This window comes from Apteryx mantelli, chromosome 1 (genome assembly GCF_036417845.1).
Source record: "Apteryx mantelli isolate bAptMan1 chromosome 1, bAptMan1.hap1, whole genome shotgun sequence".
Taxonomy (NCBI): Eukaryota; Metazoa; Chordata; class Aves; order Apterygiformes; family Apterygidae; genus Apteryx; species Apteryx mantelli.
In genome coordinates this window covers 85,589,353-85,613,904 of record NC_089978.1, presented here as the reverse complement: position 1 = coordinate 85,613,904, position 24,552 = coordinate 85,589,353, and the positions used below count along the sequence as shown (strand labels likewise).

General features: G+C 43.1%; 1 protein-coding gene across 1 annotated transcript; it reads left to right on the top strand.

The window, feature by feature from the left end:
* The first annotated feature begins 371 nt into the window (after positions 1-371).
* On the top strand, positions 372-19,929 carry ASB9 (ankyrin repeat and SOCS box containing 9). The gene is made up of 7 exons (XM_013951529.2): positions 372-706; positions 8,546-8,625; positions 9,793-9,900; positions 11,023-11,173; positions 11,739-11,873; positions 13,159-13,350; positions 16,714-19,929. The coding sequence occupies exons 1-7, from the start codon at positions 613-615 to the stop codon at positions 16,836-16,838; spliced, it is 885 nt and encodes a 294-aa protein (XP_013806983.1). The 5' UTR covers positions 372-612; the 3' UTR covers positions 16,839-19,929.
* Positions 19,930-24,552: the final 4,623 nt, after the last annotated feature.

The window sequence follows — 24,552 nt, the reverse complement described above, 5'->3', positions numbered from 1 at the left end:
CACTGCTGAGTAAAAGGAATTCAGCACGCCATTTCTTGCATACCATCATGGGCTTTTCAGATAACACGAGTGGTTTTGCATACTGTACAGTACTCAGAGAGGCACAAGGCAAAGCTGCCTGCAAAGGACTCGCTTGGGAGTGGTGCAGATCAGTGCACACTAGTATCTCTCTGAGTTTTCTTTACAAATCCCCTGCAGGCAGAGTTTGCTCAACTAGTTGAACTGGCTCTTTCTGTCTTGTTTTTTTGGCAAACTAAGAATTTCCTTCCTGATAAAAACAGACGGCAGGCGTCCTGATTGGGCACAGTGTTGGAAAGGATATGACATCAGGCACGTCTCTTGCTTTGTACAGTGTGGTCTGCCTGATTGCTGGCTGCTTCCCAACTGAGCGAGGGAGGTGTTTCATTAAATCCTAACCCAGGTACTCGAGTTTCTGCACAAAGTGCTGCCGGCACCAAGTTCCAGTCTGCTGTAAGGTCTGTTTGACTTGTGCACACAGATCCTGCTTAATAGATTACTCCCATAACCAGAGGTTTGTCGAGCAGGATGGAATTTGAACTCTTGAGACCAACTGTGAAGTGAAAAAACAGAAATTGGACAGCCTGGGCTGAGATGGATGATGAGGGAACAAATCAAAACACCAGCAAATCGCAAGGAGCTGGATGCCAGTCATCTGCAACTTCTCTATCAAACCCACTGATGAGGGGTAAGTAACACTCCTGCCTTTCCACTAATCTTCTAGTCTGCCAGCAGAGGTAGAAGAGCGGTGGGTGGATAGGGCAAAGTCAGGCTATGGCAGCATGTTCCTCCTGATGTTCTATTTACAGTGCAGGTCCGCATACAATCCCACACAATGTCCCCATGTTCTTGCATTTCAGATGGGCTTTTTATATGCTATTCATATTTGTAACTGAATTTGGGTTTTTTTGTGCATCCAGAAAAGAATATCTGATTCTGCAGCGCAGTTTGTATAAACGGAAACAAATGCAGTATTTGAAACCACAACCAACTGAGAAAGAAGTTGCAATGTGGCATGTTTGGCTTAGATTAGTGCCAGCTGAAAGCTCATCATTGGCTCAGTTCCTCTTTTCTTTTCTTTCCTCTTTCCTCTTTCCTCTTTCCTCTTTCCTCTTTCCTCTTCTCTTCTCTTCTCTTCTCTTCTCTTCTCTTCTCTTCTCTTCTCTTCTCTTCCCTTCCCTTCCCTTCCCTTCCCTTCCCTTCCCTTCCCTTCCCTTCCCTTCCCTCCCCCTCTCTTTTTTTCTTCCTATTCCTTTTCCAATAGGCAGGCATAAATATTCTTGCAAAGGCTGAGCCAGCATTAGTGGGCTCTTCCACAACAGATAGGCCATTATTCAATTGTAGTCACCGGGGAACAGTTATTCAGACAAATGACTTCACCCTGGTCATTGCTCTGTTGTCTGGCCCGGAGCCTGTGAAAATATGACATGGTGACAAAAGACAAGTAATTAAATTTCACATAACAATTTAGCTAGATTTGTTCCCTGTAGCCCTGTTTTCTGAGAAGCTACTCCTTCAGTTCATGGCCAGTGCAGTGGGAACAAGGACGCAAGTTAAGATAACATGACTTTACACTATTCTAACTCCTTTCCTGGGCTATTCACAACTCTTCCATTCATACCAAGAACAATAGGACCATAAAAATAGGAAGATGCAATGTACAATGCAAAGAAGATCTGTAAGTTTGCTGTGCTGTCTGCTATCCTCGTGTGTGTGTGTGTGTGTGTGTGTGTGTGTATGCAGGCATGTGAGGCTGGGGTGAGTGGAAAAGGAAAGTGTCGTTATTAACAACATGAACCAAATCAGGTCCGCACTGGAGAGGAGCTCTGGCAAAATGGTGTCAGGCTTCGTGTAGCTGGATGGGAAGTAGGGGAGCCCTGCTGCACACTGAGGAGTTGGTCCTTTGAAAAGAGGAGTTCAGCTCATACCTCTTGGGTCTGCCTGGTCCTAAGTAGAGCCAATAAGCTTCTCTGGTGACTTACAACAGGAATGTATTTGGCTCTGGCTATATATATCACCAACTTCCTGTGAAAGCCTTTAAATATGAAAAATACCATCCAGAGTACTGTTATATACAATGCCATAGGCACGTATATTATGCAAATGTGTGTACAAGAGCATACTTCAGCTGAAAGGTTTTCAAAGCCCCTTGGGAGTTGTACCGTGTGAGACCACCACTGAAGGAAACCAGTCGGGGACCAGCCACCCAGCGTGCAACACCATCCCTGTGATCAGAGCCTGGAAAAAGATGCTTTAAACCCTCACCACAAAAATGAATGCTCTCCTAGAAAGGCACTGGGAACACTCTGTTGTCCACAAGGAGCAGTCAGGATTTGCATGTTTGTGTGGTTAATGATATAAGGCTCCCTCTGTATACACTGTCAGCATTCAAATGCCCAAGTGATAGCAGTGCAATCAAATATGATCCAAAGTTTAAAATAATCTCTGAGTCAGCTTGGATTTTCAGCGATGAAAAAGGAGTTAGATATCCCAATGCCCCTGAATTTGGACTTTTGGGGTTTAGATTTCTAGATGCTGAGGGCCCTGATGCCTGACTTAGCATGCCTGTGGACTAAGGTGCTGGGTAAATTTCAATATTGGATAAACTGGCTTGTTCCTGTGTGACAGAGTGCTTGTTTTTTGGCAATCAGATATCCTTGCTGCTTTGGTGGTACATACAGTGAACATAACTGTGCCACCTGTGTACACCACTCTTGCTCCTTCACAGGCAGCTCCCATGGGCAGAGTATTCTGAGGATTTTTGTGAAAATCACTATTTCATGATTTAAAAAGCCCATGGCCAATTAACTTTGGCATTTGCTTAGGTTTTATTCAGAAGTTTGCAAATGACTTAAATACTGATCATTTATATTACTGATGGTGTACCTACTGTGGTGCACAGAAATAGGGGTGAGATCCCAGCTTCCACTGCAGTCTCTTTCCTTCAGGTACCAAACACGAATTGCATAATAGAGCAGGGAGAAAATGGAAACTTTGTGATTAACCTGAGGGTGATGCCCTGAATGCAGGAACTGGGGAAAATTGCTTGCTCCTGGAGGAGGGTGCCTCCCAGGAGTCCCTTCAGGGTGGAGGGGTTTGCTGCAGATGAAGCTGGGGCAGGGGAGGCAGCAGTTCATGGCTGTACAGTTTATGGCTGCAGAGATTTGGAACTACGCAGTAGCAATTAGGATTACAAAGGCTACTCTAACTATTAAACATGCCTTTATAACCTGCCCCCTCACCAATGTATCCAAGACTGGCTTAAAGATGCCTTAGGCCTCAACTTTTATTTAGGATAAAGTCCTTGGTCTCTCTCAGTACAGGATTCCCAGCTGAATATAGGGCAGGTTTGTACATACCTCTTTTTATTTTTCACTGACATTTATTTTTCACTTGTCAAGCTTTTAATTTGTTTTTAAGAAATGACAGAATTGCAGGCTAGTGGCCAGTCTATGGATGACTGTAGTCTGATCTGGATCTGGTTTAGTGTCTCAGTAGAAACTTGCCCTTTCTCAAGAAAACACTGAATGGATAAGATCTGCATGTGGTTGTGATGGCATGACCATACACCTCCCTCTTTTCCACCAGAATCCTGATGGGTTAATGCAATACCTTGGGTCTGATCAAAACCCTGTCTGTAGCTGTGCTGCCAAAAAAAGATCAAGTTGAAACTCAGAAAACTTGTTCCTCAGTCTAGCTTTTAAGAATGACATGTAAGCATAGCTCCATTGCAACTTATGCAGATCTTGCAACAGCATTAATTTCTAAATGGGAAAATCTAAGGCTTTTGACAGACCCTGTAACAGCACCAACAGTAACACAGTCAGGACACTTAAGAAGGGCAGCATGGCAGAGCCAGTGGCCCCTGGAGAGGCTGCCCTGCAGACCTGAGCTTGCTTCAAGATGTCAGGAGAGATGTGAGGTTTTGACTCTGAGTGTACTACCATCCTCCTTCCAGAAAATTTCACAAGAACAAGGGCCTTCGCTTCTACTTTGTGATAATTCTGGGGTTTGGTTTTCACCCACTCTGATCACTGCTGATATGGGCTGTCTCACAGGGCTGCTTAAAACAGCCCGTGTGAGAATCATTGACAAAGGCACAGGCAAATGTGGGGCAGTAATCCCACTGCACACAACACACAGTGCCCACCTTTCCTAAGGTGTTTAATGCAAATGAGCAGAGATGCTTAGCTGTCTGCATCACTGCAGCGATAAAGATGATCCAGCAAAGCTCATTCAACTTTGCAGTCTGAAAAAATATACTTAACTTTACACAGAGAAATATAATTTAATAAACAGCATTTGACATGCATCACTTTTAAGGCAAAGTTGTCTTAATGAATTAATAATAATATTGTGCTTTAATAATTGCAACATGGCTTGGGCCCCTATTCTCATGAGACCAGAGTCAGAGCTTCTGGAAATTGCTGTCTGTTTGCTGAAGCCAAAGAAGGTTTATGAACTTATTGCAACCATAAGTTTGTTGTGGAACATGGACTATGGAACACAGCAAAGGAGGCAGGCAGTTCCCAGATGATGCCATTAGCAAAGAATACGATTTTCTTTAAAAGCTAAGCAAAGTATATTACCCAGACTTCCTGAGTTCATTCGTCTGTTCATTTCACGCACTCACTGCAGCCCATGCAGCTGTATTGGGGTTTTGTCTCTTCCATCCTTTGACCTTCTAATTTTGAGGCTTCTCCCAAACATGAATCACATCTGAGTTGATGAATCTTTCTGTGCCTGTGAATTTTCATTTGCTCTTCAGTTCCCTATTATTATTCCCTTTGACTTTCATAGTCATAGGAATGCAAGACTGGAAAAGACCACCTAACTCATAGAGTCTACTCTGGCTATTTCTATACTGCTAAATGAAGAAGACTGGGACCATTCCTGTCTTTGAGAACAGATGGTGTAGGCAGACTTGCCTTCACATCCTCACTTGTGTAAGGCTTGTCCACTTGAGAACAAACTGGCCACATCCACACTATGAGTCTCACTTGATTACCCTGAGACATCCTTATTATTTTATACATATATTTCCAGTTCAAAGTCTCTGAAATAATGTGAGGGCCATGTTGCAGCTCAGTAGAGTGGTATTTTCATAGCATGAAACCGAGGGGATATGTCACATGACTTTGACTGTGGCAGGAAGGATGTTTGCATGTACAAAGCCTGTTGGGATAATATTGTGGAGGAAGGCTTGTATAGGGTGAAGGGGCCAAACCTGGTGCAGCTTTGTCCATGAGCCCCTTGGGGAGCTTTCTCTGGTATGAAGTATTTCCCTGAGTTGTTCTCCGTATTGTTTTGGAGTCAGCTGGAGCAATTCAGGATAAGGTGGGAAGTAAACTCACAATTAAGCATGTGGATGAGAAGCAGCTCAGGGCTGCGTTATCTTCCTGGCCCTCTTTATTTGGCAGTGCAGATTTGCCTGCTAAGTCTGAGTAGTCTCTCCCAGTCACACGCAGCAGTGGAATAGATAGCTGATTTCAAAGTGTCCACAAAACACTTAATCTGCAGGTTGCAGTCAACAGGTCACCAAATATCTTGTCGGTTCCCTGACAACAAACACGATCTGCAGAAAGACACTGCAGTCCACAGCTATGCTGAATGCATGTGAAGAGCAGGAGAAGGCTCCATGAGAGGAATCTGTTAAATAAGACCTTGGGTTAAGCACAGGAAGTGCTCATGCTCAGAGGAGGTACAATCCCAGAGCATGATGATCCCTCCTGGTCTGCTCTTGGAGGTATGTTTCCTTCAGCTTTCAGAGCTGGTAGTCATTTTGACTGTACCCATGAGCAGGATATACCGACCAGGTAATGGGACTTCCAGCCACTGGGTCTGCACCCTGTCTCCAGCCATGGTCGGTCTCTGGTGGACACAAAATAAAGCTCCTTTCTGGCCCCAAGGGGCATCCAGTGATAGCTTTGATTGTGCAAATGTAAGCCTATCATAAAACAATGAATCCAGTCTTTTTTCAAGCCCTCCCCCTTTCCCTTCCCATAAGTATATAGAAGCCATAACCAGAGACAAGGCAATGAAAAGAAAGTATGAAAATCCTGAATCAGTTGCTCATCTGACCATCGCTGATGACAGTCCTTTCCTAAGGGCCTTGTTCTGCTCACAACTCACTCCTCTCTCAGGTTTCAAACCTACCATGAGGTACTGTCCTTTGGGGGATAGTTCCAGGATGTCACTGGGATTGCCCTGTGAGCCAGGAGCATGATAAACCACTAGTAGGGAAGTGTTATTTCAAGAGAAGGTGAAATCTTAATGTTCCTCAAGTTTTTTTGTTTGTTTGTTTGTTTTTTAATTACTTCATTTGCATAAGAAGCATCACAGGGACCAGTCTGGTTCCCTCTTGTGATATATGTGTCTACTGCCATTCTGAATAGCTGCTTCTTACCGTGACCTACTTTTCTGGTGTCCAAGAAGGGAAACACTAAAATTTGCTCTAGTTTTGTCCTTCAATAAGCCATTGTTCAGAGACACTAATTTCTCTATCAGTTGAATATGCTATGCAGATAAACATCTTGATGGACATCTAGTGGCTTAAAAATGGTGTACTGGAGCAGCAGAAATATCCTTTTGCCTCTATGGATTACTCTAGAAAAATATACTCTACAGGCATAAAGGACTCTTGCAAGAGTAATTAAATGTATAACAGGCCTTTTGCAACCTCAGAGAGGTCTAGCTGATGAAAACCTTGGCAACTTGCCCAGGTTGGTCATTGGGCTTTTTTCTGTACTTAATGGAGGGAGAGGGGGATATCTGCAGTGGGCAGCTCAATGTGTTTCTAAAAGAAGCTGGATGAAATGCCCTCTGGAAATGCTTCTTTTCCTTCACAGGGGGAACCTGGGTCGTTAACTTAGACTATACACCGAGTTTTGAGGCAATGAATGTTGAAAAAGGTGAATATCTCCCTGAGGGATTAGTGCTGTCCACCTGCCCTGAGCTGTGAAATCTGTAATACTAAAGGTCCCCTTGCTGTTGTTAAAATCTGGATGGTCCCTAGTACTAAGCTAGGTTGTTTCGCTATATTAAAGTAAAGAACAAATAGAACAACTAGGGAAATGAAACTTAAAAGTCATCAGCAGCTATGTATTTCCTCAGATTGTTATGTTATGCAGTGTAACTGAGGAATGGTAGAAAGGTAGCCTTGTAAAAGTCATCAAATCAGTCTTTTGCCTGGCAACCCCCAAAAAAGATCTTTCACAAAAGCACTCTATGTGATCTGACAGGTTTAATGCCAAATTTGACCCTAAGGATTCCCTCCCATACCTCTCTGATCCAACCAGAGCTATGCTGACACGTTTCCAGTAATTGCTTTTGGTGTGTGAAACTTTTCTTAAGACCAGGTTTTAAATACCAAGATGACTTGGAAACAGTAGTTAAAAACCTGTTTCTGATGTGGGCCTTTCATACCCCCTACATAGTCTAGCAAGGTTACCTTTCTATGGGCACTGAAAATATCAATGTGTTTATCTTAGCAGTAGGAATAGTTTCTTTACAATGTACTCAGGTAAAATTTCACCCCTCTGGGCCCCGTCCCTGGGGCTACGGGTGTGCCAGGACAGGCTCCCTCCCCGCCACCAGCAAGGTGCTAGGGAGGGGGCTCTTGCCTGCACGGAGACTCACTTGCTTCAGGGTGTGAGAGCCGGGCCCTTTGCCGGTGCAGGGTACCATTCCTTCAACATTTTATGTAAACCTCAGCAGGTCCCTTGTTATAGCTGTTTTGCCTTGCCCCCATGAAGGAAAGCAGTAAGAAATCATGCACTTCATGCATCCTTTGGGGGAAAGCCTCTCTCTCTTGTAAAAAAGCTTTCTGGAAATGCACTTTTTTTTTCCCCACCAAGACCACTTCAGCTTATCCCGAGTGCTTTCCTTCCCCCACTAATGTTTAAGTAGGAAAACAAAAAGCAAAGGCAGACCCTTCTCCTGAGCTTCTCTCTGTATGTGCTGTATCCCACTCCATGATTTCCATGGTTCTGAGAATATAGCTATTATCTAACTACCTCTGCACTGGCTAACACCAAACAGTGAACACTAAGAGACAAAATCAACCTGAAACACAATTTATCTCCTTGTACTTTGGCACCTTCCACAATTAAGTATTGTTGATTCTAGCCCATCTCTGAGTAGGGGTAAATGATTTAGCAGCTGTAGCCTTTTTAAAACATATTCCTTTTGTGCTAATTGGCAAAGTGTAATGAGCTTGCAAAATCACTGGAAATAATTCAAAGCAAAGGACAAGCTCAGTCAGAACAAGGTGATGCTCTGTAAATTGCTCTGTTGTCTTCTTAATGGAACGTAGCTGTTTAGTCCTAACAGAATGAGTTAAAAACACACCCATACAGAAGTCACACTTTTTTTTCACTCCCTCCTGGTGGCTGCTCCAAGCAAAGCTTGGTAGTTCAAGGAGTAAATTAGAAGAGAGATTTCCTGAGGGCGCTCATGTGAAGTAAAGTGCACTGGTGAAATAGTCCATGGAATTGTTAGCCTTTTTCCTGTCTTTCTCTTTATACAGACTTTGTTTCAGACTGGTCTCCTTTACATGATGCCTCTGTCCATGGGCGTCTGCTTACTCTGAAGAAACTCATCAACCAGGTATCCCTTTGCTAGGTGGATATGAACTCTGCTGAATTTGTTCATTTGTTGAATGCAGGCTGTGTTTTAGTGTGAAACATCCAGGGTGACTAAATCATTTTGACCTGATGGGGCAGAAGACAATGAAATCTGCTCTTAATGTGTTTTTTTCTGCAGGCAGTTCCTTATCTAGCACAAGCCCCGTGCACTAAACTGAAGACCTATAGAAATATCCTCAGTCGTACTTTAATTCTCATTCAGGCAATGGGACCGCAGTCGCTACATCTCCCGGTGGCTGCCCAGGCTTCCTCTGTAGCTCCTGTGTCTTCCAGCAATGTTTGGTGTCTGTGGTGGAGCTCAGCTTCACATTCACACACCCACACCTGAGGCATCAATTCAGTTGCCCCCACATCCATGCATGGTGCCAACTGAAGTGCCTGAGGGTATCCTGGGCCCAAGCTGCCCCTGAGAAGGGAATGGCCAGGGAGAAGTGATTTCTGAACATCACTGCTCTGATTCTTTGAAATTGTCGGATTGGATTCTTGGTCTTGTGAAGGAGCTGACAGAAAGGGAAGAGTTATTGAAAACTCTTCCAGCCTAAACTTCTGAAGGGCCAAGATTACTAGAAAGAAAAGAACCTGTGGTAGAATCAAATAAATTATTTCTAATGGAGAGGCTGACTTTCCTTCAAAATGTGCCAAACAGTGAAAATTGGAAAACATGTCAAAACCATTTCAGAATTCTTTCCGATAAAATAATCACAAACTTGCTGAGCAGGAGTGGTGATGAAAATAGGTGGCAGTCATGATTGTACAAACAATACAAATAACATTTTTTCATCTTTTTTATTTCAGAGTTTGTTATCTGTGATGTAATAGAAATAAAAGAATGCCGAGTGCCTAGAATGATGCCTGTCGAGTCCCACTTGGCATTTGGCACTAGGCAGAAAGCCTAAAACTTTCTGTTTTGATTAGTAGTGCATAGTAGACATAGCCTCTAATATGCTGTATACAGTATCCATTCCAGTCAAAGCATCATAGCCTCTTTCTTTACTTACCTATCAAGGTAACATGAATTAACTGCAGGCAGTTGAGGAAGGTGAGATTACACAAATTTTTAAGGATCATTATATAAGATTTTTTTCTTTTGGGGGGTTTGCTGTAATAGTATTTTCTATTATTTCATCAGGGAAGCAATGTTAATCTGCTTACAGCAGACCAGGTGTCTCCTCTCCATGAAGCCTGCCTAGGGGGTCATGCTGCTTGTGCCAGTGTCTTATTAAAACATGGTGCTCAGGTAAGCACATGATGGACAAACCATCCAGTTTTGGTCTGTTTTATTATCACACTTTAATGCTAGATGATGTACTATTCCACTGCTGTGTATTGCTGTGACTTACGCACTGCATAGCTCAGCTAAAAGTGCATGTGTTATAAAATGTACTTAATAAAGCAAACCAAAAGGCATCCAAAGACACAAAGGCATAGATACAAATCAATTCAAAAGGCACATATACAAATCCAAAAGGTACAGATACAAATAGCAATTGTTATTGTTGTTCTTCAGATAATGATTTAGTGGTCTCATTGTTTACTGAAAGAATAAGAAAAAGTTCCTCTTGCAAAGGGTTTATAATCTTGTAAAAATAAAGTACATATTTTGTTTTCTGCACACACTAATCCCACTGGTTTCAATATGCAGAGTCTGAAGCTGAGGTGTAAGACTGTTAGGATCAAATGACAATAAAATGGGAAGAAAATGGAGATAACAAGTAAAGTGATGAAATGGGGGCTGTGCCTCATAGCCTCTACTTTTCAAGCTAATATAAAAATTATAGTGAATAAGAAAATTAATTCATTGTCCATATATTACTTTTCAGTTTAAAATAAAAAAGGGGACTGTGCACTTTCTGCTAAAAATGGACTGTTTCAAACTGGTAATGATGCTACATCTCCTGAGGGTGTAGATGCAGTGCCCAGTGTCCTCCTGGAGTTGTCTTGTCCAGGATAGCCCCTTCGAGGATTCACCGTGGTCTCCTCTTGGTAAGACACCATGGTGCACCAGGGAGCCCCAGTGCAGCAGGACTGGGCTACGGGCTGGTGTGTTCGAGCTGAGGTACCTGAGGAATAGGCACACATTTCTCAGTAACTCCCATAAGATCCTGGAGTTGCACTGGCTAAATTTTTTCTTTGCAGAGGGGGAAAATTGGGGCAATTCTTTTTCATTTTTTTAAAATGAGTTTTTAATACAAAGTTGGAATTCTTGGAAACAGTGGACAGTTTTTGCAAGGAATAAAATAAAAGTTATTGAACCCTATTTTCTGTTGAGAAATAGGGCTATTTTCATCCATTCTGATATAGTGATCATGCATAGAGAAGACAAAGAAAGAAAAAGCCTACTTGTGATTTTTTCCCCCAGGTGAATGGTGTTACTGTTGACTGGCACACTCCTTTGTTCAGTGCTTGTGTCAGTGGCAGTGTGGCTTGCTTGAATTTGTTGCTGCACCATGGAGCCAGTCTACATCCACCCTGTGACTTAGCATCCCCTATCCATGAAGCTGCTAAGCGAGGTAACGCCGCGGGTGTCATCACTCCTCTCCATGTTACTAGCAACAGGTTCAAGTGGAAAAAAGAGAGAGAGAAAATTGTTCGCTTGGCTTAGGTCATATGAAATACCCCCATATCTGGTCTCATCACAAGCGGTGCAGTTCCTGTCACTCCCGGTGTTCACTGAGGGCAGCTCGGCTCGGCTCTCATGGCCTCTGTGTTCGCTTGGTGACACCTGCAATGGGATTCATGGTCCAGACTAGCTGTCTGTCATGGAGACATCTGAGACAGTCGTCTGGCTACTTGAATAAGCAATGGGAAGAAACAGGGCGTGATTTATTTCATCTTAGGTAGACATCTGAAATGAGTCAGCTAAAACGCAAGAACCTTATCTGGTTTTGTTAACTGTGGCTTTGCAGCTCCTGTTTTCCAGGTTGAAAACACTGGAGTAAGGGGAGTGGATGAAGTATTACACTACCATCTTGACAAAATAGTGATTCTTTCCAGATTACCCTGCTGCAATAGAGAATTTGGACTGACGAAAAATGTCCAGTCGCTGTGATTTGACCTTCCTTTTTCCCTTTTAAGGTCATGTGCAATGTGTCGAATTCCTCACGTCCCATGGAGTAAATATAGATCACAACATCAAACATCTGGGTACTCCACTTTATGTAGCTTGTGAAAACCAGCAAGTAAACTGTGCCAAGAAGTTACTTGAGTCAGGTAAAAAGAAAAATATGGAATGGTGCACTTTTAGTTTCTGTAAAATCTGTTTTGGGATTCTTGTCTCATCATAGATTTAGAGGTGTTCTTGCTCTGAAATCTTGAGATGTTTCATTCTTGATGGCAGCGCTGGGTTAATTAGGGTGACTGGGTGATAGGGGTCATCTTGACCAAGGAGCTCAGTTATTCAGCTCCCAGCAAAATGATGAGTGATCCTGCATTTCACAGTACTGGTGGCGCTTAGAACAAGCATAGTCTTTTACAGTGTCTGTTTGTCATGCTGCAGTTATTTGAAGAGAGCAAGAAGAAACTTCCTTCTTTTGTTCCTCCCTCTTTATCCAAAAGAACGTATTTAATCATTTTTACATGCTATTTCTGCAAACATGTTTTTAATTCCCACTCATTTCATAAAAAGTTTGCAACATGTCCAACACAGAAAAACATTGAGCATTATATTCTTAGGATCAAACAAGCCTAGCTATAAGGCTAAGCACTCAGATAATTATACAAGGCCATTCCTTGTTATCTACAGCAGTGCATCTCTTTTCCCCGAAAGGGCCATGTAACATAATGTAGCCACACAAATATTGCAAAAATGGTGGTGCAAGAAACTCACTTTGAAACAAAGAAAAAAAAGAAAAGAACACTCTGAGTGTTGGGCTATGATTTTCTGTTTTCTGCTATTTTGTGTTTTTGCTGCCTTTTCTGTATGAGAATGTGCACTTAAGAAACACAAATAGTTTTGAACTAGTTCTGCAGCTCACCCTTCTTGTGTTTTATGGGCTGTTAGCCCTGAATAATGTACTGGAGAACACCCATCAGCAAGTGCTTATATCCTCCTCTACAAAGCGCCTCTAGAACTTCTCCATCCTCACTTTTTTTTCCCCCAACAGATCGGTCAATCTGGCAGTTGGAAATCCCATTGGCTTAGGACTCCAGCAGATAGCAAGTTGAAACCCTGCAATGATTTAAGGGAATGGGGCAGTGGTCTGGGGACTAGAGGAGGGTCTCAGGTGGAGATGCATCTTTGTGCTGCTTCAGGATATCTGTAGTCTGGGCTGTGGATGAAAGGTTATTGGACTTCCTCATGCACCGTTCCTCTGGAATGATTTCCTTAGTCACAATCCCACTGCTCCCCAGCCCAGCGCAAGCTGAGGTACCCTGCCCCAAAGTGTGGAAGACCACCTCCACTGTTTGCAGGGTGGTCAGAGAAATAGCAGCTAGTGCAGGAATTGGAAATGGGTTCCTGCATTGTCATTATTCTTTGTTGTTTCTTTGTGTTCAGGGGCAAAAGTGAACAGTGGCAAGGGCCTGGACTCCCCTCTCCATGCGGCTGCCAGGAATTGCAGTCCCGAGCTGGTGACACTGCTGATCGACTTTGGAGCGGACATCTGGGCAAAGAACGCAGACAGCAAAAGGCCGATGGAGCTGGTTCCTCCAAGCAGCCCCCTAAGTCAACTCTTTCTGCAGAAAGAAGGTGCCCCTTAACATTTGTTTTATCCATTCACATGGGATTCTGTGTGGAAAAAATGAGCTGCTGCAAAATGATACACTATTCCGTGTTATTAACTCTACAAAAATGAAAACAACTAAGGTTAGTTCTATCCCCTGATATTTCGACACTATTTCCTCTAGTGTCAGAATATAGTGGTGGTACTAGTAATAACAGTAACAGCAATAATGCTATCTTTTGACCTCCAGGTCTGTGAACCTATCGCAGTAGGAAGCTATCCAATAGAGCATGTAATATAACACAAAATAGAGTTTGGGAGAAAAATATAAACAAAACAACACGACTTAGAAATTAAGGGTAGCTTTTTCTGATTCCCTAAATCCACTGAAGTCAGTGGGAGTCTTTCAGTTCCCATGTATCTGAGGTGGGAATGGAGCTAGGAATTCTACCCAGAACCCACTGACAAATGCGGACGGAAAATCACCTTTGATGGGAGCTGATGCAAGCTGACAAGCAGGACTGGGATCTTTGGTTTTATAGCACACAATTGATCAGGAGTGTGTCATGTATTGGTCTGAGCATAAATGGAAAATTGCAGTCAAAATTTTTTTGATGCATGTGTTATACTGTAACATTGATCTTCTAGTTCCTTGCCTTTCATTTTTATTTTTGGGCTAAAATTCTGTGTAGCTGCAAATGTATCTTTAAAATCAATTTCTTTATATTAGTTTTTGGAGGAAAATTAAAGAAAACTTCACAGGGGTGACATAATGAATCTATATATGAGCGTTTTTTTAAAGGTTAGATTCATGTACCGAATAATTCAGCACTATCCAACTATATGCTTGACCTGTGGAAAGTGCTTTTTTTTTACCTGTAAAACAAATAGTTCCAGGTCCATTGTATTTTATCGGTTACAAATATTTTAATGAATTATGGAGAGAAATTTTACTTACCATTTATGAGGAAGATCTGAATAAGGTCTCTAGAAACTACTTGTTGGAGTACTTGTGTTCTTCTTTAGATGTTCTCATTCAGTCAGTAAACTATACACATTATAAAAAAGCCTAGATTTTCATCATTTTAATAAGCTACAGACGGTGTAATCCATGACTCCATCATGAACAGAGTCACACCAATGTAGAATGGGAATAATAAAGTGGTGACTCAGGCCCTTCATGTAGCATGAAACAGTAGCATGATGATAATAGCATGAAAACAACTACACAGTGTTTGTTATGTACATGCAGCAGATATTTGGGCTTCCAGCTTAATCTATGGTGCACAGAGCTGTGAACTTTTGGAGCTCAAATCCCTGCTGCGTTAGGCTCCTGACTCCTGCAGCACTGCATGTGTCCTGTTTATTCGGGATAACAAAACATTTCAGGCACGCCCTGCAGAGCAGGCCCAAGAAACACGGCGAGGGCTGACCCGACAGCTCCAACAGTAAGGAACATTTCCAAGTGGAACTCCGCCTTTAGAATGATTGAAATTAGAAATAATAAATGCCTGGGAGGCATTTTGCTGCTGACTAGTGCTTTTCCAGTGTTTTTCAAAATGCCTTTTTCTGCATAGGGTCGCGATTCCCGGGCAGCTGATTTCTAACTTCTTTGGTTGACTGAAAGGGAGCAATTAAGGAGAGCTGAGCAAACATTAGCCTCATCTCCTTGCCCCAGCTGCCACCCCACGTCCTGCCGGTGCTCGCCCCCCCACGGGCGCGTGTGGCCCCACGCACAACTGCCTCCCCCACACTGCAGCAGCCCTGCGCCTGCGGCAAGGGCAGGCTGGAGAAAGCGCTGTGCTACCACAGATGGGCTGGTGAGCATCAGCCCGAAGTGAGTGCTTACGGCGTGTGTGGTGGGCTCCCTTCCCGGGACTTTGCCCCATTGCTGGATGGTTACATACCCTGCTTGCATTGCAAGGCAGTGTCCTACAGGTGGCCCGGAGAGTTAGCTAACAGGCTAAAAATGCAGTGTCTTTTTGAAGAGTATGCTTGCACTTTCTAAATATTTTTCAGAGCAGTGAGATTGCTTGTTTTTTTGGTAAGTCTTTAGTTTTATTTTTCTTTCCGAATGGAGGCTTTTTTTGTGAGATGTTTTCAGATTGGGCCTTTACAAGTGGAAGCAGAATGGCCAAACAACCCCATGTAGAGTGATGCTGCAATAGCTGCTTTAACTTGCCCTCCGTCAGCTGTCCTTGTTGCCTTGTACCCCAGCACTGGGTAACGCCTCCAGCTGAGCCCTAGAGTAGGAAGCCCAGGGCTGTGGGTGCAGAGTCCTTCGAACGGTGCAGCAGCCTTGGGCTTTGCAGAGCTGCCGGAAACCTGACAGCCTGCGCGCGGAAAGACTCAAAAGCTGGTTAAAGCTGCCACCTCCCTCCATATTTACTCCTTCCCGCAGCACTTCACCCCTCCATCACCACCAGTGTTTCAGCTCCTCGGGTGACTGCGCACTGCCCTATCTTATCTGCCCCACATGGAATCAGGGTCGGTAACACCTAAGCTGCTCTCTCCCGGCTCACTTACCTCCCTCTTGTTTTCTACAGCGTTTCATTTTATCTCCCCTTCACGGCTGGCATCCTGCCCCCGTTGGCACTCGCTGCTTGCCTCCCATGGGCTGCCCTCCTTAACTGCTGTCACCCAAACGCCCTGCACCCCGTGGTGGTGGTCACTGTGAGCTGTGCGATAGCTGCACCAGTGGCATGGGCGAGGGCTGAACGCTGGACGATGCTGCTACTAAAAGCACTTCATGGGATCTTCCTTTTCATGAAAATGATAAGGCCTCCCAACAAACTTGCTATGCCATTACATTTAAATAAAAAATACACCACAGATTCTTCAGCAGGGTTTGCATTTATCAGCGTGGGACCAGTTAATCAGGAAGCTTTAAATAAGGGATTATGGAGAGTTTCTTTTGCCATGTGTTTATCTCAATGATGAAATACGTCTCAAGAAGGCAGTGGATCACCAGCTGGGATCTCACCAGGGGCAGGAGGGTGGAAGGATTTTGAAGGGAGCATCAATCAGTTTTTCTGCTCAGACAACACAAACTTGGCACTGGTGCAGCTTAAAAGGAAATGAAGGAAGCCGCTAATGCTAATCGCTGCTGCGTGCTGACAGCAAGTGATGAGGCTTGAAGGGAATTGCAGGCGGGCTGAGTCTCCTCGTAGACATGGGTCCAGCTTTTGCTGCTGAGTGCTGTGCAAGGTGGGTCATGGGAGCAAGGGAGAGCCGCGCTGTGCTAGAGAGTACAGTCTGATATGAACATGCTCAGAGGGCAGCAGGAGGCCAGGTGTGTAGTGATGCACAGCCGCCGTTTCCGGTTTGCAACAGCCGACCTGAGGGTGATAAAGCCACATATGTGACCTCTTCCCCTGCTCTTTCTGCAGGGCCGCTGTCCTTGATGCAGTTGTGCCGCCTGTGCATTCGGAGGTGCTTTGGACACCAGCAACATCAAAAAATAACTGGACTTCTCCTCCCGGATGAGCTGAAACATTTTCTTCTCCACATTTAAGTCTTTCATAATTGAAATTGTGCCTTTAACACAGCAAGGTTTGTTAAGGAAAGACTCTTCTCATCAGTAGTGTTGCCAGTGCCCAAAATGGTGCTTTCTGATAGTTGCTAGTCTCTCATAAAGCCCAAGGTCCAAGACACATGGGAATAGCCAGCCTGCTGGGTCCTCACCACCCCCTCCTCAAAATCTGTAATTTTGAAAGGAACAGTTCTGGATGGCAGTACTCTAAGGTTTGGGAAGGTGGCTCAGGAGCCTCCTAGAAAGCATAAAAAATGAGCATATCATTTTAAAATAGTTCTCCTGATTCTCCGAATTCTGGCACAGTTTCAGAGAGCTTGGTGTTGACAGCACCTTACAAAGAAAATGCATATCCCAACCCAGCACAAACAGCGCTTCACATATGTTTATCTCCAAGGATAGCTGTACTTCTTCTGTAAGCAGCACCCCTGTGTCATCTGTAATGGCTTTACCACACCACCATATGGGAAAGGAAAGGGACCCCCAACTGAACCCATGTGCAAAGCAAGCAAGGCCCTCTGGCAGGTATTATTTATTTTCTAAATATGTCACACTGCAGATAGATGAGCACCAACCAACCATCATCTACATTCAGGCCAGCATCTGAAATATGCATTTCTGCCATGACAACATGTAGGTCACTGTTGATGGCAGCTCCCTACAGAGCGATAATAGTGGGGGAAAAAGATCATCCATTAAAAACACTTATTCCTGATGTTTTGAGACATAAGAGAGCCCCACCTCAGTACTAAACAATTTCTCCTTGTAGAATATTAATTTTCAAGGACACAGGCTAACAGTATATCAGATCTGAGCATTGAGTACTCTCCCTTTCTGCCTTGAATATTAAGTGACATTTCCTAAGCATTTCTCAGCATGCATCCGAAAAACAACATCCTCTATCCCCTTTCCCCTCCCAGGAAAAGGGAACATCTTAAGAGTGAGATTAAATAAAAGTTTTCTTGTAAAAGTGCTACCTCATTCGTAACATTTCCCATGGGAGAGGTAATATTAACACCTCTAATGCATGGTGATAAAGCAAACAGTGAAAATGCTGAAATTAAAGTCTATTACAAATTAAAAGTAGAATAGATAATTTCTGCTCTTCTTCTCTTGCTGTCTCAGTTTGTACATCTCTCAAGCGAACATGACATGTAGGGTTCTTATTCCACCGAGGTCATTAGAGCTATTATTTCCTGCAGCTGAACTGTAATGTTGGGTGTTTTTCTTTGCCTCCCAGCCGCACATCCTGCAGCTACAAATCCAAGTGCAATTACCCTATGCCGTGGGAGGGAGCACGGGGGGTATTGGCTGTCCCCCCACACAGTTAGGACCTATATCCGCTAGTGTCTGCACAGGGAGGGCAGGCACCAGACCTTTCCCATCCCTTGGTGAGGATGCTGAAACACCAGCTCTGCTGCCAGCGCCAGCTCGTCTCCTGCTCCAAGCCATGGTGCCTCTGCACCACATGAGCAATGCCACAGCTCCTGCCGACCCAGCACCCGAGCTCTGGGGGCCAAATCCAGCATGCCGGCGCTGCTGGAAATCCTTTTTGCTTAATTGTGAAGGCTCGTGCAAGGCTGGGCTTGGTGCATGGCAGCTGGCTGTGCTATGTCGATGTAAAGCACGTGGAAAATGCTCCCCACCCTGTGCTGGTGAAACGGTTAACTTCAGCAGTGAGGTATACCCAGCCCTCAGCTTGTGAGTGGAGAGAAGGATAGTTTTCAATTAAGATACCTTATTTTGACATTTACTGTGTCCACAGTGCAAGCCTTCTTTTCACACATGGGAAACTCAGGAGGATGGATTGAGCCCTACACCTGTGTGCTCATATTTGATGCAAATTACAGTTCACATCCTTAGACTGCCCAGTGTAAATGCAGGCTGTAGATGCCCTGTGTGAAAGTTTGTTTTTGTGCTCAACAAACACGGCAAGAGTAGTTCTGTTGGTTTTGTGGGACACTAGGCTGTATCCTAATGGGACAAGCTGACAAACACATTTTGGTCCATAACTTCCACTGGGATGCAGGCACCTAGAAATCTTTATTTATCTGACTCAATTCATCACATCTAATTTGAGTCATTCAAACTTGGCTGGTTTAAGATGGCCGTGTATATTCTTCCCCTCCTGACAGGGAAGAAAAATAGAAACCTGTCTTGATAGACTGAATAAAAGCAGGTATCTTGGATAGGTGGATCCTTCTAAAATCAGTATCTTGGATAAGCAGAATCTGCACTGAATAGAAGGGAACAGACAATTAACTTAGTGCTTAACTTTCAGAAGGTTAAAGTTAAGTGGGCAGAATTCCTGCTTAGGTGTCTACATCTGAAAACTGAAAATGCAGCTTGTCATTTTGTAAATGATGAAGAACAATTTGTTTACCTACTAGTTTTATCATTTACCTTTAAGCATCTTATTTTTTAACCTCAACCCATGGGTTTATAGGATTAATGCTAATGTCAGAAGAAAATTACTCAGAGAAGGTGTTGAGAATGTTGTTTCTAAGATTTGTTTTTCTTCTGAAAATTTCATAACATAACTCTGTTTACTTGAATCCCTCTGTGTATAATTAGGATGAATTCTCTATGCACAGTTTGTATCATCTCAGTGTACTTGTTTATTTATTTTAATATTAGTTGTGATCAACACTGGTGAATTACATCTTTATGTGTCAACACTTATCCAGTTATACACTGTAAAAGTAGTACAAGATGCAAACTGAATAAGCTCAAAATAAGTAGGGTTTGGAGCTTTTTCTATATTTGAATCCATTTCAAATGTAATGCAGGATTTCAAAGATTATCATGAATATATTTTTTCAGATTCTTTGCTGTTATTTTCTCAGCATTTTAATGATAGTCAACCCACAACTGTATATGATATTTGCTCAGAAATATATGGTTTATACTCTGTTTTTGTTTTCATTCATTTTTTAAGTGACAGCACTAATTTGTGCAGTGTCTGATATTATGGATTTTAGGACTGAATTCTATTTGTTTGGGATGCTGCCTACAAAATAATAGTATATACTGGTTCTTTTTAAATAGACATGTATTGTAGATGAGACGAAGATGTGGATACTGTATAAATCCTGTCCCCTTGCTGATGTTTTAAGGTAGAGCTGGACTCTAGCAATTGTTTTTCTACTCACTTGTGGGTTAGTGAAAAGGAGCATGAGATTTCACAAAGCAGGGAAAGATGTAAATTAAGATGGTAACCATCTTTAATTCACATTTTTATACTGCTTGCCTTTTTTCTTCTGCCTGCTCAGCAAGAGCACTAACTTTTCTTCCTCTTAAACTCATCCCAGACATGACTTAAAAACAGAGGCATGTGCAATGATCTGGATGCCTTTGTAGGCACAGTAGGAACACTTTTAACTGGAAGGAAGCTTGTGTAAATCCCTGTACGATATGAAGTCCACGGGGTGTCCACCAGCATTGAGCATGTGCACTGAAAGGGCTGAAGAGATGTGGGAGGGCAGGAATTCCCTCTCCTTTAGACGCATCTCTGGATGTCTCTGCCCACAGAGACCAGTTCAAAGAGAGAGGGAAATTTTGTCAAATTGCTAGTGTTCAAGATGTTGTTTCTGCTGGATGCAGGGCTGCTTATGAAAACTGTTGAACTAAACAGCTAATGCATTAACAAAATAAAACAGCTAACAACAGCAAGTAAATCCTCTTTTAGTTTGCTGAAGGGTGGCTGATGCAACGAATAGTTGCAAAGGTCTTTTGATTATTCACTAGGCAGAATCAGCCACGTCACAGGACTTCGTTCTTTATTCTGCATTCATGTATAATGGTTCGCAGTCTCCCTGTCCATTTCCTGCTGTTCCATTTTTTTTCTCTTAACTCGAAAGCACAGACATCGTAATCTAGCAAATGTAATGTACAGCTTTGGAGGCTCAGTGTATGCAAATAGTGTCCTTTTGCCTCCCCACTGGCATTAATTCATTTCAAGAAGAATAAATAGTAAATATATTCCACTTTACTAGATTAGCAAAATGTGATTAATCAGCTGCAAAATGGCAGATTAGTGGTGCTAGAATCGAGAAAAGAGAATGCTCATATCTTTAAACATGGAATATACTGAATTCTTCTCAGACTCATGCTCGAGAGCCACAGGTCCAAGACTTGAGACTGTTAAAGCCACTTTTTCTTGCTTAACACATACACTGTATCTGTCAAAATGGAGACTGCCTTGCCCTGCAGTCCCAGCCAGAACCCTTCTGGCTTTGAGTAAAAGTTCCCAGGAGTTATTTCTCTGTGTATTGAGTTATTAATTGTCATTCCTTGGTACATCACTCAGCTTACTGCTCCAAAGGATGCTTACTTTCATGCACATAGGCAACATTTGATGCTGAAATGCTCACTAGGATGCTTTGGGGAATCCACTTTTCTTTAAAATGACAGCAGTGAACTGTCACTGTGAAGGGATATGTTTTAAATTCTCATATCCCCATTTTACATGGTAACTCTTATTCTAGCACTAAGTGCTACAATAGCACAGCTGGACAGTACCTTGGCCATGTTACTATGCAACAAGATTTTGCTTCTTTTCTATGCTAGATGAAGCCTTTACTTTCTGAACTACTGACCTTCTCATGTTTTAAAGGGCTTGAAACTCATTAATCATCACTGATTCAAGAGACACAGGACTAGATTCATGGCCTTAGCTTCTGTGAAGTAAAATTGAGTTTATAATCTGTCAGCTGTCTCACTTCACAAATTAAACTGTGGAATCTCTGCTGAGTCTGGGGCTTTTGAAATCCCTGGAGCTGTCCTTTCTGAGGTCTGAAAAGTACAGCGATAACACTTAAAGCAGCTCTTTGTCTCATGAAAGCATGCTAACTCTAAATCCCAAAGGTTCACACAGACCCTGTAAAAAAGTTATGACTATGGTAAATACAAGATTGTCTCATTCTTTTAAAATGCACTTGTTATTAATTTATTTGGGGGAATGTGAATTGTGTGGTTTTGTCTTTGATTAAATAATTGTCCTAAACTAAGAACTGATTATGTTCTATGTTCTTATGTTGCAAACTTTTGCTTGGAATGAAGTTTCCTGTGGCTACTTCGCTCTCACTTGTGCTTCCTGAAGGTGAGTCACCTCTGCACACGACTCCACTTTTGTGCCATTCTGATGAGCATGAGGACTGAGGCCGACAAACTCTTTATTTCATTTTGCTGTTTATATATTATTTTTCCTACAAGCTGGTAGGTGGCACTTCTGTCCTTTCCAGTCTCTTCAAAGAGAACTATAGACTGTCCTTTCAGCAATAACAGCACTCATATTCATGGGTTCAGAATATGCAACATGTATTTCTGCTCTTGAGCTAACTAAACCTTAGTGAATGTTAGGTGCATATCTTGACTTCCTGGGAGTTGTTAAATCCATTATTTAATCCCACAGAAAAGGTGGTAAGTACTCTTAAGGCCCTTGGAATAGCAGCATGTTCTTTTTGCTCATTGACCACCGGGAAGGCAACTGCAGGAAACAGTTTCTATGCTTATAGCTCCCAGTCATTTTTGTAGTCAGCCAGACACCCTACCCAAAAACTCTTCCTCGGAGAGCAAAGGTTAGGAAACAGCTTTTTTTCTCTCTATCAGGCTACAATTACTTTTTCAGTTTCTGAGACTAGGAAAAAAACAAAACTAACCCCAAACAATTCAATCCAAATCCAACGCATTGCTCATTTTTCTTGCTGGTGCAAAGCAAAGCATGTGAAAAATATTATCTGCCAACCAGGATACCGGGACATTTTCTTTAGAGGTAATAGAAGCAAATTCAAATCTCCTCAGAGAGAAGAAGGCATTCAACATAGGTCTTTGTTAGCCCCAGTGCTTTGGAAAGAGGTCCTCCTCATTTCTGGTGAATCTAAGTCCTCTCCCTTACATTCAGTTTTTCCAGCAAGAGTGTCTGACTTTACCTGAACTTCCTAATAGTTTCTCATTGATAGTGTCTTGGGATGTAAGAGCATAAGCCTGCCTGTTCTGCATCAGCCCAAGGGCCCATCTCCACTGATTCCCTGTGTCCTGTACACTTAACAACTGAGCAAGCATGTGGCGCCACTTCCCCTGATGCTTGCCTGGGCTCAGCAGTGTGGCTCAGAGCCTCGAGGAGCTGGGGGCAGTTTCTTGGGATGCAGCAGTCTGCAATGAAGAGGTATCCTCAGCCTCTCTCCTTGTCTGCAGGTAGATGTTCAGTCTCCATGGCATCCCGTAGAGAGGAGATCTACAGCTTGCCTACACGTTTTGTGCATAGTTAGTTCCCCCATTTGTTCTGAAGGTGCTCCCAGATAACATCATCTGATGCTCACCAGCTCCTGTACTGAATGAGAAAATGAACAATCATTTCTTACTCCCACCTTGATAACCCCTTAATAGGCCTCTGTCATATACCCTCCTCACATCCTCTCTCTTTTCCCCATCAAAGACTCCCAACCTCTTTAATCGCTCCTCAGACAGAAGCTGTGTGAGTGAAATACCATGATTCTATCAGTAAATAAAATATTTTACAAAAACAAAAACAAACAAAAAACCCCCTAGAGCTATCTAGTGCTTCCTAGCTGCCTTTTTTGCGTGCCCTGTAGTGTTTCTCAGATGCTTCTCTATGCCTGACTCATATAATCAGACAGCTTAAGCCAAAAAAAATACCTAGTGAAAATGACCTCAGCTCAGTTTCTGAAATGGTTTTGCACATGATCTCTCTGTTCAATTATCTCATTCCATAAAAATGATCTTAATCTTTTGCACATTTATCCTGGATTAAAGGGTGACTGTTAAATGCAATGTCCTCAGCAAAGTTTCAGCAAAGGCCATAGTACAGAGAGATCTTTTTCTGAGAAAAGAAAAAGAGGGATGGTGTCTGATTCTTGCGTGCAGTCAGGAGTTTGTGTCCACTTTTATCTGTGCCAGGATAGCTGAGCAGGGAGATGGTCAGATAAGAAATTTCTTTCCTGTTATGTATTGGGATTAAAAAGCCAACTCCCCCCAACCCCCTATGAACTAGGACTGGAAGTCAGATGTTGAAAGAAATTTCGGGTAGGAATAATTGAATAAAATTCTATTTTGGGAGGGTCAGATAGAGATTTGCTGAGCTCTCTCTCACCCTGAAGGGAAGAGCTCAGGCAGGAAGGCAGCCGGTTAATCCCAAACTGCAGTATCCCACCTCGGCCTCTCCCACTGGTGCCTTTCCCACGCTGACTCCAGCCCCTGTCCTGGGGTTGGGCCCCGCAGCGGGCAGAGGCTGCGGGCCGGCCCTGGGGGCACTGCAGTGTGCGGCGATGCCTGGATCTCCTCAACCACCCTTTCCCCATGGAAGAGCTGCTGTGATGGGGCATTTTTTCTGCCTGCTCCTTTTGGCTGCTCCTCTGAACAATTCTAGATTTAGCCAGTAGATGGTATTGCTAGCATATGCCTCTGCTGAAAAGTTTTGCAAAAGGAGTAGCTGGGGTAAAACTAAGAGAGAGGAAAAACGCTGAGGTACAGCAAGAAAGCACAAACTCGGACACAAATGACCCATGAAATCTCCTGTTACTGCCATTCCCAGGTGAAAACTGTGACTTTTGTTTATTGTCCTATTATTGCCTAAGTTTTCAGCTCTCAGGGTTTCTGTTTCTTATATTTATCTTCCTTTTATGGTGAAGACTAATACTTTTTTCCTTTCGTAGATGCTGTGATAAAAGCACCAAGG